The 15,568-nt window shown below is 28.0% G+C and overlaps 1 protein-coding gene across 4 annotated transcripts; it reads right to left on the bottom strand.

Moving 5' to 3' along the window:
• Window positions 1-954: 954 nt before the first annotated feature.
• LOC100160980 (coronin-2B) lies at window positions 955-8,829 on the bottom strand. 4 transcript variants are annotated; one of them, XM_008182361.3, is made up of 14 exons: window positions 8,523-8,828; window positions 7,614-7,710; window positions 7,332-7,529; window positions 7,155-7,271; window positions 6,909-7,058; window positions 6,445-6,609; window positions 6,142-6,363; window positions 5,963-6,049; window positions 5,746-5,868; window positions 4,805-4,922; window positions 4,590-4,717; window positions 4,405-4,515; window positions 4,187-4,261; window positions 955-3,431 (listed from the first exon to the last, which is right to left on the bottom strand). In XM_008182361.3, exons 2-14 carry the CDS (start codon window positions 7,626-7,628, stop codon window positions 3,291-3,293), a joined length of 1,650 nt encoding a protein of 549 aa, XP_008180583.1. In that variant the 5' UTR covers window positions 7,629-7,710; window positions 8,523-8,828; the 3' UTR covers window positions 955-3,290. The 4 variants fall into 4 exon arrangements, with proteins under 4 accessions (XP_008180583.1, XP_029344033.1, XP_016657911.1 ...); XM_029488173.1 differs by having other exon boundaries at window positions 7,614-7,685; window positions 8,523-8,642; XM_016802422.2 differs by lacking the exon at window positions 8,523-8,828 and adding an exon at window positions 7,752-8,489 and having other exon boundaries at window positions 7,614-7,685.
• Between the last annotated feature and the right edge of the window lie 6,739 nt (window positions 8,830-15,568).

Genomic DNA, 15,568 nt, shown 5'->3' with positions numbered 1-15,568 from the left:
TTTGAATTGTAAAACAAATTATTTTGAATCTTTTTTATATTTAAAATAAAGTTCTGATTTACTAAAATGTATATTTCTTATATCTAATAATATATAACAATGTATTGACAAGGCGTCATACATTACACAAACTTATAAAGTAAAAATGATGAAATATGCACAAAAATATTCAAAGTGCTATGCACTTGTAAGTTGTAAATATTGAAAACTGTGTACTTGATTAAATAAATTATTTTTATAACAATGCACAGTATTTATTTTAAAGTAGATTGTATTATACAATTATATACAATTTGACATTTTTATATTGCACAGATGTGTTACAAACGATATTATTTAAAAATATTTTTTCCAAGTTGAGAACCCTTGTGGTTAAACAAACATACAAATGCCTAGTAGAATTTCAGTCTCATTATAATATTACTGGAATTATATTATGCTATAATTTGTAAAAATTTAAATGCTGCATTATTAATTTATGATTGTGCATAATAGTATGTTAAAGTTTATAGGTGCCTTATCGTTGGTCAAGAACTGATTCAAGCTGATTGCGACGTTCTTGAAACTCAATTTTTATATTTAATTATTCAATCACTAATCTACATTTGTTTTATATTTTTATTCCATATTTATAACACTTTAAATGGTAAAATAGAACATTTGAACATAAATGATGTTGACTTGATAATCTGTTTGAAAATGAAAACCTATAAAAATAATCAATTTAAAATTTAATAGTAAGATTATTGAAAAATGATAATGATGATTGATGTTCATATTCATATTGTACAAATACTTTTACCATACAATCATAGAAGTGAAAAATAAATAGGTTGTAGGTTGGGAAGAAAAAGGATTCTTGGATTGTCCACGATCTTTTTTTCGGGCATGTAGTTTGAAACTAAAGGAATAGAATTTGTAGTGGGAAACAACAATACATACGACATACACATATTTACGTTTTACATGTATATTTATAACTATATAAGCAAAAATTAAAAATATATATTAATGTTTCATGTAATATTTAAATATAAATATATAAAAAAAAAAAATTGTAGCTTATAGTAGCAAAACATCAAACACAGGTACAAACTCTATTTATTTATTTGTTCAAAGCGTATATTATTTTGATGGGAATGTGAGTACGACATTGAACATATTTCTACATAATACAAAAATTAAAAACAAATAAATATTAAAACTTGTCAATATAATGTATTAACATCCTCAGATACTAGCTGTTTTGTAGAGCGTATATAAAAAGCAAAATAGCAAAATAATAAAAAATAAAACTTAATAATTGTCAAACTAAAAAACTTAATAATTTAATCATAAAATAAAATATGCACATCCCCATCACTTGTTTTCGTGCGGTTTTAGAGGTACAGTAAAATGTCCATAGAACTTCTATTGAAGGAATTAGACAATGGCCGATATTAAGAGGTGAACCGTCAACGGAAGTTGATTATATCAGACAATTTATAAAAATATTAACTATTAGAATTTTAATAACCAATTAACTTTCAAACAAATTGTATCAATAAATTATTTTATCTATTTATAAACATCTAAAACCGCATGAAAAAAAATTAAAGCACAATATTATAATAAACTTAGGTATACATAAATCAATCCGCCGTACTAAACTCATTTAACAGTTACATTATATTTCTCAAAAATAAATAATGACATAAGACAACGTTTTGATAGCGCGTCAGGCGAGACTAAATTTCATGTTTGTAAAAAAAATACACATTTATTAAGACTATATAATATCAAATATGGTTCAACGCACGTTATTACAAAACTTAAAAAATATATTTTTTAAATGTGACAATCAGTTTGAAGTTTCATATAATGATATCATGTGAAATACATTGGCAGTTATTTCGCCTAACCTGACTGTGCATATTATATAGTTTTATAGACTTATTACAATTCAAACAACGTGATATAAAATGTATGTAATATATTATATTAAAAACAAAACAGGCTGTCAGAAACATGTATCTATCTGAAATTATTCTCTATATCTTTTTAGAACCCATAACACAAGCAGTGAAAATCTCATTAAAGCGTTAACAGAATAAACCTCATTTAGTTTGTAGCATTGTAAGACAAATTTAAATATAATATAATACATGAGTTTATACTATATACTTAGATTTCTGTATAGTACTAACATTATTGTAATTATTGGAGCATTTGTTTTTAATTTGTTCAGTCTATATTAAATAATTTATTTGTTGGTCAATGTGATATAAAATAATTGTGTTTGACATTAATCAAAATGATTAAGAGGACATCTTGCATATAGACAAAGAAAATACATCTTAAGTTTAACTTCACAATAAATTGTAATTATTGTTTATTCCTCAAACAATATAATAAAACAAAACAAAATATATGATATATTATATGCCATGATGATTTGATTTTTGTTAACAGTCACCAAAATGCAAGGACATTTCTCAAAATATTTAGCTGCTAGTAAATTAATAATAATTGTTCTCTAAGTTTAACCAAATAAAGTCTTTTAAAATTACTAAATAATAAAACTATAGGTACTCTGATCAAAATAAGAAACGCAAACAGCAGCAACCAGTTTTTATCGGCAGCAGTCAGGTAACACCCGTTTATCACTCCTTCTCCCTCAACAAGTCACTAATTTATATACCTGTCTATACCTGTCTTCTAGTATTGCCAAGCCCCGCGCACAAGTTGGGCACTGTTTACGTTTCTTACTTCTGAGTATAAATATATAATATTGACTGATTTTTTTAGACTTAAAATATACAATCAATCAGATTTCACTTTAACACTCTCTTTTATATATTTTATTTTTAAGAAACATTTTCTTATGAGATATGACACCTCAAGTTATTTGTATTTTATCTCGCAATAAAAAATAACTAATTTCAATTACTAGCAAAAACATACATTGCTTAACAGAAATATATAAATGACAAATAGTAACCTAATTTAAAAAAAAAATATAGGTTATGCAAAAACATTAATGCAAAAATTACAAAATTATTATTTGATCACAGAAGTAATAGGGTGCAAAAAAAGAATTTTCTTTTCGTTTCTCCAGACATTTAGTCTCAACCCTGAATTTGGTTCTTAGTTTAAAAACAATTGCAGCTCAAAGCTTATTTGATTGATAATTACTCAATTAGGTTTCATAATCTTTGGGCCATACTTTTAGCCAAAAGGCATAAGCACAAAAGTATTAAAATATATATATATATATAGAGAAAAAATTGCACCATGTAATAATCTACTGATTACTGTAATCTTTGAACTTTAAGCTGCGATTGAAGTGTGGAAACGAGATCTTCGAGGTCTTGAATGCGCCGATCTCTGTGGGCCAATTGCTTTCTGAGCATATTTAGTTCTTCACATTGACGAGTGAAAGCTTTTTTCATCTATAATTACAATTTCAAAATAATATTTTTATTTATTTCATCAATCTTTGTATAAAAACAAAACGGGTCATAATTGCAAATAATTTCCTAGCAAATGTTTGTTAACTTAGCTAATATCCATAATTATGACATAGTATAATATAATAAATCACAGAAAATATAATTTTTGATTTAGATTGAAAATGTGGAAATTAAAATTGATTACTTAAAATTTTTAAATACAGTGAAACCTCGATAAGTCAAAATTCAAGAGAAATTAATTTTTTTCGTTTTGTAGAGGTTTTTGACTTATTAAGGTTAAGTTAGATTAGACAAGGGAACACATTTATGTCTACTTATTAAGGGTTTTCAACTTATCAGGGTTCCCCACTGTATTTAATGGTATTAATAAAAATATGTTTTCTATAAAATCATAAAATACTTCTCATATTTTAAATCATTATGAATGAAAGGAATTTTTATATAAAATATATTTTTTATAACTCAAGTCCATTTTTATGTCTGTAAGTAGCTTTTGAAGGTGATGTAATTATGCACAAAAACCTTGAAATATTCATGCTTTTAAAACAAAAAAAGATAGCAAGTATTTGTAACTGATAGCAAGTAGTAAGTACTTTCAACTTAAAAAATTATTTCATAACATTGTCTGTTTTTTTTTTTTTTTAAAGAGATACACACTAAGAAATTCAAAACATTGCTTGGGAACTTAGTATCTGCATTTGTTCCCCAAATATATATTTAATATAAACACCAACTTGATATTCATTTTTTAAATTATCGTTGTAATTTGAGTTTTCCTTCATATTATTGCATTCTTCATCTCCATCAGTCTAAAATTAATTATTGTTAAAATTAAACATTAATAAAACAACAATGTGACAATTGAAGTCAACACACTAAATGTTATTCAGAAAATATCCAATAATACTTTATATCACTGTTAAACTTACATAATATATATTTTTAAGCTTACCATGTTAGTGAATTTTCCTACTAATGAATTATTCAATTTCTGCTGTATTTGTTGAAATCTCGTATTTTGATTAACTTGAGTCTTTTGGATTTTTTCAATCTCTGGCAACATCTGTACAATTAAAAGAAGTTATGATGTTAGGTCAATTAGTCGTTAATCAACAAAATTGAATTGGTTATGCTTACATCTAGTGGTCGATAATCAGGCACTGTTTCCTTGGAGAGGAAGGCAAATTTCATACGATAATTGGTATCATTGCGAGTGGCTTCATTGGAAACAAATGCTTGAGGCTTATGTGTTTTCACTGAAACCCCTATTTATATATTATGCATAAGATCAATTAATAAGAAGACAATAATTGTTTAATTTTACACAAGAAAGCATGAAAGCAATTATGTACCTGTTTTCATTGACATTAAAACTGGTGGTTTGCTGATTCCATTAAACCATTCTTGGGCACTCAATGCTGGTACTGGAGCAGCCGTATCAGGATATAAGTCATGTTGGTACTGATCACTCTAAAATAAATTGTAATAAAAAGTAATAAAATATTATGTTATTTATATTCTTTTAATTTTTAAAAATATCGTTGATCACAAATACTAATACTATTCATAATCAATGATAATATCACCATTTGTATTTAATATTGCAGAACAAAATCAAATTATATTAAATAATAAATAGGATAATGCTAGTGTCACTGATAAAAGGAAATATATTATATTGCAGTTCCATAAGATGCATAAGATATCAATTTGTCTTTAAACAATATTTAATTTAGAATTTAATTAATATAAAAACAAGTAACACTTATAACCCCACAAATGTGTAAGAAATATCTTATAAAATATATTTAATATAATTAGTTTTTCCTGCATATCTTGATTGCAATTTATTTTAATGAAATTATTGATATAAGTTAATAGTTTTATAATATTATTATGTGGGTTTGGTGTTTGTGAGGTTTTTTAAAGTATTTTTTTGCATGTCACTATAAATTATTCATTATGTACATAATAAATATAAATAAAATATATATTAGACATCTCAAAGATTTAGTATTTAAAAAAAATAATGAGTGTGTGAGCCCACCATTACATTCTGGGGAAGTAAAACTTCTTTCATAAGTGTTGGGGCCTGTGAAATTATAAGTGAATAAGGAGGAAAGTGAGAAAAATCAATATAATAAAAATAAACATGCACACCACCACCGTGCATGACTTGCAAAATAAATAAATAAATATACGTGTCATTCATTTTTTGTTACAATTTTTTTCTACCCACACCTCAAGAAAGAAGTTTTACTTTCAAAATTCTATACTTATATTATTATCTAACCTTTCTTGGAACAATCATTGAAATTGGTTCACAGACATTACGAGTAGTATGTAATTTATAAAATCGCATAATTTCACAACGACTCACACTACAGCCACGTTTAAGCATCATTCCAAATCCTTTCTAAAAACAAAACAATTATATATAAAATTATAATTTTTTAAATAAATATTAAATGCTACGGTTAATATTCTTTTAAACTCAAATTGTAACCAACCTGTGGGCAACCAGATATAAATTGATTTAAAAAATGTATATATGGTGATTCGTCAACTATTTCATAATATCTTATATTGCCATCTCCCTAAAAATATCACACATATTTTGATAAATTAATAGATCGGTCAAACAAAATAAATTATCATTATATTGAAATAAAACTATATCCAAACAAACTTTTCCAGCTAAGTAAACCATTCTTGTGTCATAGTCATAGTATGGGAATAAGATTCCTGACGATGAATCAATATTGACACGATGCAAAGGTTCTAATAAATCAGTATGATTCCAAATAGCTATCTGCCTGTCGGAGTATGTTGAAAAACCTGTAGTCAACAACCGTTCATTATCTAAATAAATAACCTTGCACGAACGTGAACCTTCATGACAAATTCCCTCCTAAATAATATAAAATTTATCAGGTGACATGATTAATTAATATGTATATTTTTATTGTAAGAATATAATATATTTACTTACTGAAACTACTAATCCAGATCTAGGATCAATTGATCTAATTTTTTTGTCTTTGCAAGTTGTAGCTAATCTGGTACCATCTCTATTGAATGCTAATGAATGCACAATATCTGGATGGCAATCAATTGTATTTAAAATTTGACCAGTTCCCGCATCCCATAACATAACCTAATATATTAAAAATAGGGATAATTTTTGTATTCATCAATATTCTATTGGATACACTATTGGCATAGGTATAATTATTATAGATTTTTATTAATTGTATTTTTATAGTTTTTTTTCTTTATATAATAATAAAAATAAAATGGACACAAAAAAAATAGTGGAAAATTACAAAATATTAAAGTATAACATTTATTTATGTTAAGTATAATAATTTAGCAAGGGTGGCCAGCAGTAAGAGAGTTGCAAGCCGCACAATATAATGACAAATAATATAAATATTATAAACATTTCTTTATTACCATGTAATCAAAACCAGAGCTAGCTATGACATTTTCTGCAGTTGGATGCCATTCAATGTAACCCACTCTGCGACGATGTCCACGTAACTCTATCAGCCATTCATTCAAGTTACAACTTAGACCACTGTCTGGGATATACCACAATTTAATCTATAAGAGAAAAAAAGTTTTAAATTTGAAAATTAGATTTTTTGCATTTTGAATAAATAAAAACAATTCGTATGATACACAATACACATGACTTACAGTACAATCATCAGAACAAGATGCAATTATGTTATCATTGAATGGATTCCATTTTACATCCAAAACTGGACCTCTATGGCCAGTAACTTTGCTCGTATTTAAATCTAAACGACCAGTCTAAAACCAAACAAGCATGAGAAATTACTTACATAACATTATTCCGATTAATATTATTACCTTATTTATTGGTAGTACTACAAATGCTCCACCACCAGCTACTTCAGTCACAATGGCGACAAATTTTGGGTTGGCAGCACAAAAATTAGAATCATGAGCATTACGTGTGATTGGTATATTGTCATACAATTCTTCTCGCCTGGACGGGGATCCGTATACATGACGAAACTTTGAACTACGTACTCCGCGGAATAGTGACTATTAAATATAATGTAGGTAATAACAATTTTGAACTTTATAAAACATTTGAAATAAAATGAATAACATTATATTAAATTGTACCGTATTATTTGTCATCTTGATAGTATGCTGTTAAAATAATATCTGGAATTCATGCATTTCAAAAACAAAACACTAGAAAAAATTTAAGCACACAAAACTGAAAAAAAAACAAAAAAAAAATAATAATAATAATATTACTTCAATAGTCTACGACAAAGGATTATCTACTGTATGTAACCACACTATTCATAATATGGAGAAAAATAAAAAAATCATCAAGTCAACTAGTAATAGCTTCTAATCTAATCAATACTCTCTTATAACTTTTTGAATGAATTACAATTATTATGACGATAATATGTACCAATATAAGAACATTCACAGTAAGATAAAAAAATAATGGTAAGTAGGTAGGTAGGTACTCGATGCATGACAAAATTTTCATGAATAATGCAAGAACATAATTGAACACATATATAGCCGCTGTCCTTTCTCTCTCACTAGATAAATTACACGCTACAAAATGCATTTTACAACCAACTAAATATTATACACTTAAGTACCTGACCTACCATTTACCTACTATCGTATACAACTATACCTATATATTATTATGAAGTATGATTGTATGCACCTACGTCGAAACAATATCAGGCATTGGTCTCAAAGAATAAATAATTTTCGAGCCCATATAAGCAACTACGACAATAATATTATTATCGTTATCGGTTTGATCGTACAGAAACCTGAAACGAGTTAACCTCTCGAGTAGCTAAGTGCGTGTTACATTAACGACTGACTACCTTAGCACTAACAGAACTGCTATATAGGTAGGTACCAAAAAGCTTGTCTCAGTCGTCGTCTTCGTTTTGTTTGTCGAAAGAAAACAATCTAAATTCGGTGAGCAAAACGACAAATTGCGAACTAATCAAAACTAATGCCTGTCTGTAGTCATTCGTGATTCATTACCTTGACCACGGGCTTGTTGCAAGCCCTGATGTCTACTAGGGCGTTGGACTTGAACACGTCGTCGATTTTGTAGCCGGTGCAGTGTTTGTCCAGAGTGCCCATAATGCAATCGTCTTTATAGCGTCATAAAGAAATAAAATGGTTCGGGAAAAATGGCGCGCGAAATTTCGTACGAAAGAAACAGAGCACCATACAATCGACGTCTCACGACAACGCTATGGCCTGTGAACACTGGTTTAGGGCTTGGAAGTCGGAATCCTCGGCGCCAGGTGGCGGCGGCTGTGACGGAGGTGTGTACAGTGTTGTCCCCCGTCCGTGTGGCCGACGTCGCGTGCGTGCGACCGTGCGCATGCGTGGGCGGTAGGGTGCGGGTGGTTGTCGCGTCTAACCGCGGTTATGTTGCACAACGGGAAGGGGTCGACAACCTTGCGCTGGAGCCGCGTCGCGTGACCGCGGATAATAATAATAATATTATGTAAACGTAAACACGACGACGCTGAGACACGATACCCGGTAACCGGTAACCTATTATTATTATGGCTTTGAATATTGTTATTGTGGCGCCGTTCATGTCCAGAATCGACTACTCGAGAGAATGGAATAGTCTCCCTGATTATCTTTTCGGCGTCAGGTCGGGGAAACGAGTATCGACCATGTCTCCTCCTCATCACCCATTGGTGCCATAATGCAGATTATTCGTCGCTGTACGTTAAGGAATTCGGGAAATTGAAATAAAGTCACAAAGAAACTACCCCCATCATTCCCTACACCCACACACACCCATCACAGTTTTCACTGACGATGGGGCGAGTCTGTCGCGTGACGGGCTTGACCCTTTTGCAAAGTCGCTCCGTGTTGTCAATTGTCGTTTCCATAATTCCATACAGTGGCCAGCGAATAGGTATACATATTATTATATATTTATATGGATGGTAAATTTTACCAGCGGCGTAACCTCAAACCTGGGGTTTCTACTAGCTAGTTCTAACCCCCTCTGAAATGTTTTTTTTTTTAATACAAATCGTAAGTTTTCATGATATAACTGTAGGATACAAAACAATTTTATGGTAAGTTTTTGATGATTATAATAACAGACGTGTGCCATCTTCAATGTTAATAATATGACCACCGTCAGCCGCTATATAGAAGGGTTATCGGCTGATATTTATTATTTATAATTATAATAATAATAAAAGATTACAATTTAAAGTAACAACAAAATGTATAGGTACATGTTTTATAAAAATAGTTTACAAAAGTTGAAAATTCATCCTAAAAGCAATAAGCTTGAATGCGGATGAGTTGAGTTCAATTAAAATTTAATAAATTAATATTATCAATACATACTATATAACAAACTATGTTAAACACTAAAACACTTAAACACGGTATTACTACGGTTTTAATTTTTAAGCAATAAATGTTGTGGTATGTATAAAATATAGTAATGTAACATCAACATGTAATAGCAATGACATTTGTAAATAATTGCGAAGACCATAGGTACCTACAACAATATATACAGCGATACTCTTCGATAATTGTTGATAATCGTTTTTAAAGTTGACAACATTATGATTATCTGTGTCTTCTGGGAGGTTTTTTTAAATATTGTTAAATTTTACTAACTTATAAAATGATTACAGTTCTTAAGGGTTAGTCATTACTATCATTAGTCAGTAGTTATGCTGTAATTGTACCATACACTAGATTAAGTACCTATGCTATGTAATGAGCATTTACCATAATGGCATAGTCTGCTGCCTATAATCACAAGTCACAAACTCACAACCACTCATTCAAATTGAGGATTAATTATAGTGCCTACTCTCTACTGTAGTATACTGTACCTACCCTTCTCAACTGCGATGGTGCTTCATGTGACCATCATAGCCCAATAGATATACCTACTATGATGAACTATCCTGCACTTTCCTTTATATCAGACCAAATTTAAAGAAGCTGTTTTCCTCTCTCGGACTACGATAATTTTATTTTTCCTTAGAATCCCAATAGCTAATAATATTTTTGTTAACTGTATTTCAAAAATCTGTACATCCAGCTTTTTGAAAAGAATTTTTATGTACTGACCAAACCCAATAATATAATTATTATAATATTAAAATATAAGACCACTGACCAATCATAATTTTTATATGAACTTTTGTTTTACCTCATTTCCAAGCTATGTCAACGGGCAGAATCAATAGCTATAGTTGTTCAAATTCAATTCCAGATTAATGAAGTGGTCGAGGTCTGCGAGGGGTCATGCCGTCATGGCTCTTAATAGCTGACTCGACTTCCAAGGTTGAACTATTCAGTGGTTGAGCGGCCAACCCGCAGCTATTATAATTCCTGAATATTTATTTTAGTTTTACTAGGTCGGTTGTTCAATAATTTAAAAAACAGACAATTTCTTTGTTCGCTAATTGTACAAACATAATGCTTCCTAGAATATTTAATTTTAATTTTATATTCATTGAATGTGGTGATAGATTGTTTATAGGTAATCAAATATTCAAATGTGCCTATGTATTTCTAATATTTTTCAACTGATATTGTAACAATTAATTTAATTCTTAATTGTATTAAAAAACATGTAATAACATGTAATATGTTGACACATTTAAAATATAATAAATGAAAAAAAACAATATATCAGGAACCTGTATTAAATTTTTATGCTTTTTGGCCCAACAAATAAAACTTTATCGATATTCATAGAAAAAAAAACTAAAAAAATGAAATATTAAATTGTCTGTAAACAGCTCAAAACAAGTCAAAATATTTTAAAAATTTTATCAAGTATAAGAATTGATAAAATATACATATAGTGAAATTTTAATGTATTTACAGTCATTCGTTTTTGAATTGCAACAAAATAAGAAAATCGTTACATGAGAAATCGAGTGAATATCCAATGATGTAATAATATGAACTTCAAACTATCATAAAAATGTAATTTAACTTGCTGTAGACATCTTTTTTTGATAAAGATAGACAAACTTATGAGAAATATTGTTTTACTTTTTGAAATCTTAGATTTAAAAAGATACATTTTTATGAATTTCTAACTAAAAATAATTTGCAAATTTTCGTGAATTTTACGTATTTTGTCAATATTTGAAATTTAAATGCTTATAAAAAAAAAATTGTGACTGGATTTTTAATATTTTTTCTTCTTGTCTTTGAAACAATACACTAGGAGCCTTTTATTCAATTTTTACCCAACAAATACAATGTTATTGATATTTATTGGATAAAAAACTAAAAAAATAGAAACTGAAAATGTCCGTAAACAGCTCAAAATAAGTCAAAATATTTTGAAAATTTTATGGTGTATAGAAAATGCTAATATAAACATTCAGCGAATATTTCATGTATCTACGGTCATTTGTTTATATCATAGAGTTACACAAAAAACCAAAATCGATTTTGCGTAAAAATTCCCGTTTTTCCTTAATTTTTCTTTTGTTTTTCAAGGCGCTTTTGAAAACTTTGTCCCCCCTCCCCCAAAGTACCTACTAGATTCACTTTCCTATCAGAAAAGATACTGTTGAAGAAAATCTAAACATTTTTACTGTCCTAAAAGGTGATGACAGACACAAATAAAAAAAAATTTGTCAGATCATTGTAAAATCAATACATTCATCACTCCACTAAGAATCTAAAAAAAGTATTTAATATTAATATAACAATATGGATTAAGTATGCCTCCAGTACAGTGTAATAGTGCATGACGTATAGTGTATACTCCGTAGTATACCTATAAATTATTGTATATTATAATATATTATAAAAACGCGTATTCATATAATTAATAAGACTTAAAAGTTAAAACAATTAAAATTGTCGGTTTGCCTTTCGAGTTGATTGTGAATTATGGAATTTACACGCAATTACGCAAACAGTTGTCGGTATAATGTTCATGTATAAAATATAAATTAATATTAATACAGTATCGCATTAATATATTCGTACATTATATATTACTAGCGGGGGCGATCGTCGGTAGGGGAATACAATTACAGGGGGGCCGCTCTTTTAGACCGTATATAAGTGTTCATATAATAATGCTATGACTATATTATACACAGGAAGCTTACAACATAATATACAACAGGCACCAACTCATTTTCCACGTTAATTTTACGTTTTCACATACAGATCCCAGTTGATAATAATTTTTTTTTTACTAACAATCATACAAATTGACTAACGGGTCGTTGTATACGATGGCAAACAAAGTTAAAGACTGCAAAGCTTAACAATAATAATTAATAGTCTATATTAATTGACTATTAAATTAATTATACGAAAGAGAAAACATTTTATTCCATTATAATATTATTTTATTATATTAAACATAATGCGAAATTTAATAAAATAATTTTACAGTTAATAATATAATAGCATACCAGCTACTTATAAACTATTTTATTATTTGTAATTAGTTCAAATAATATGACGTGACATGTCGTGCATTACGCATATAACAACAATTATGTTTATAATTTATAATTTATATTATAATGAAAATTAAAAAATATCATTTAATTGGATTGCTCCTTGGCGTTCCCAAATATTGTTGTTAAAAATGATTTTAAGCAGAATTCGATACTGTATTGTTTAGAATTTTTTCAAAATGCAAGTACCTACATGTAAAAAAAAAATGACATAATATACAGGACATAATATGCGGTATCGCCGTCACCACGATATATAAAATGACCGAATGGATTTTTCGATTATAAGCCTTTTTATTGATCGATTTAATGATATTGGATTTTTCGTCTTGGCGTCATTAACTCATAATTAGTCACTATGTATTATAATTTGTATAATATTTAATATTTATAACATTAATTATTATACCTACCTATACAGTTATACTATATATAGAAACCGTTTTTATAACTACACATTTTTATACTGAGTATCCAAAATTTTTACTTTTTAAGTAAAGTATGATATTATATTTTACTTTATGAGTAAATCTCATGTTTCGTGAATTTTAGAGTATAATTACACACATTTTTATTTTATCACGTATCAACATAATTTTAAATATTTTATGAAAACATTACATACCTATTATGTGCAGGTAAACATTGTACCTAATACAGTAATACCTATGTCCTATAGGTACATAACTATATTATTATAAAAAAAAATCATTATTAAAAATAATACCTATTTTAATTGGTTCGTTTTTGACGTTTTAGATTGTTTCGTGTTCCTACATTATTTAGGTTTATAATATATTCAATATTCATATATTATAATTTAAATTATATGAAATAAATAAAATAAGACGTCTTACGTATATAATATTATGACCAAAGAGTGGGCAAATACTGACTAAACAACCAAACTGAAATGTTGGTTTTTTTGTCGGTATATAATATTGTATTAATGTATTCTACGTCGATGAAATATGAATTGCAAAATACATAAATAATGTATTACTATACTTATTACATAAACGATATCTAGGTGAATAAGTGTATAGGTATATTGACACATAATTCCAGTTAATAAACTTAAATTGTCATTTTTTAAATATTTATAACTATAAATTCTTCTATTATGAATTTTAATTTATTTAAATTTTTTGGCGTAGTTTGTATTTATTTGTTTATTCTTAATTTTCTCTGCTAAAGGCCTTGCCTAGTCGTTCGCCATTTTTCTCTGTTAAAAACTAGTCTTTTCATGTCTATATATCGACTATACAGTCAGCTTGTTTATCATTTCTTCAATATATGCCTTCCTGGGTTTGCTTCTGCCTTTGTATCCATTTATTCGTCATTTGAATTTGTTTATTAGTTTTTATAATTCAAAGAATGTTGTAATGATTAATTGTATTTTTTTATAACGTAATAATGATATTTTTTTATGAAAATATGCTAAAACATTTTTATAAAAATAAGTTCTCCATATACAGGATGATTCCCCAAACACGCTTATTACCATTTATTCCATTAATAAATTTATTCAAATACTGTTTTTCTGATTTTTTTTTTTTTAATATACTCAAAGACTGATTTTCAAATTCTTAAATTTTTTTGTATTATTTAAGGACTAAGGATTGGCCTGTGCCGATACAAACTTCTGTTTTTCAAATGAGAACCCTCTTTTTTACTGTTAATTATTTAGTGGATCATTTTTAAAAAAAAAGTTCATGTTTACCTATTCAAAATTTAGAGGAGTAGTTTCTCAATTCATAAAATATTCATACTAAGAATAATAGCCCCTAAAAATAGTTTTACAAAAATAAAAATAGATGTAATATTGAATATAGTATTTATTTTACTTGGACCACTTATACAAATTATTTATGTTGATAGTTTAATATTAATCACTAAAATGTTCAATTCCACTTTAGCCTCCATATTTTCTAAAATCCAAACCATTATCGGTGGAAGACATAAGCGCCAAAATGAGGTAAGAAAAAAAAAGTTGTATCGTACAAGAGCGCCAAAATTTTAGATACCTGCCACGGCTGTGTGCCACGGTTAATAGATATTAAATAAGATAAATTAAATTTAGAACTATATTTTATATTTTAACAATTTATTATAGACAATTTTTTATAAGATCGACATTTTTAAATAACTACTTTCATAAAATATTAATTTTGGCGCAAATGATATGTCATTTCTGCACCTTTGGTGCGTATATCATATAGTCCCCATTATCATGGACCTATTACCCGTAGGCCGTTGTACACGAAGTTAAATAGATTAAAAACTAATAATTCAAATTTTGAATCTGATACGTCTACATTTTTTGGAAAATTATCTGTTAAATATTTTAAAGTAAAATAGGAGTAGGTATTTTCATTTGGAAAACATTACCTAGTAACTAGTTAATATCTTAGCACTCAAGTACCTACTAGAGAAAATCTCAAGAATTAAAAAACATGGTCTTTACTCTTTAGACTTTAAGTATAGATATTTAAAAATTCCAAAAATCATATTTTTACAACAGCATTATTGAAGAAAAAAGGGGGTGAGCATGTTTGGTGAACCTGTGAACCAACCTCT

Source organism: Acyrthosiphon pisum, chromosome A1, assembly GCF_005508785.2.
Source record: "Acyrthosiphon pisum isolate AL4f chromosome A1, pea_aphid_22Mar2018_4r6ur, whole genome shotgun sequence".
NCBI classification, from domain to species: domain Eukaryota; kingdom Metazoa; phylum Arthropoda; class Insecta; order Hemiptera; family Aphididae; genus Acyrthosiphon; species Acyrthosiphon pisum.
Note: the sequence above shows the minus strand (reverse complement) of the source record. Positions and strands in the feature narration are given on the sequence as shown.

What these genes read in the sequence shown, in the direction of transcription:
- LOC100160980 (XM_001942553.5), bottom strand. Translation starts at nt 8,624, where the DNA reads ATGGGCACTCTGGACAAACACTGCACCGGCTACAAAATCGACGACGTG. An exon ending in GCAACAAGCCCGTGGTCAAG is followed by an intron (nt 7,530 to 8,522) that starts GTAATGAATCAC and finishes TATATTTAATAG; the next exon opens with TCACTATTCCGCGGAGTACG. An exon ending in TAGGAAAATTCACTAACATG is followed by an intron (nt 4,262 to 4,404) that starts GTAAGCTTAAAA and finishes AATTAATTTTAG; the next exon opens with ACTGATGGAGATGAAGAATG.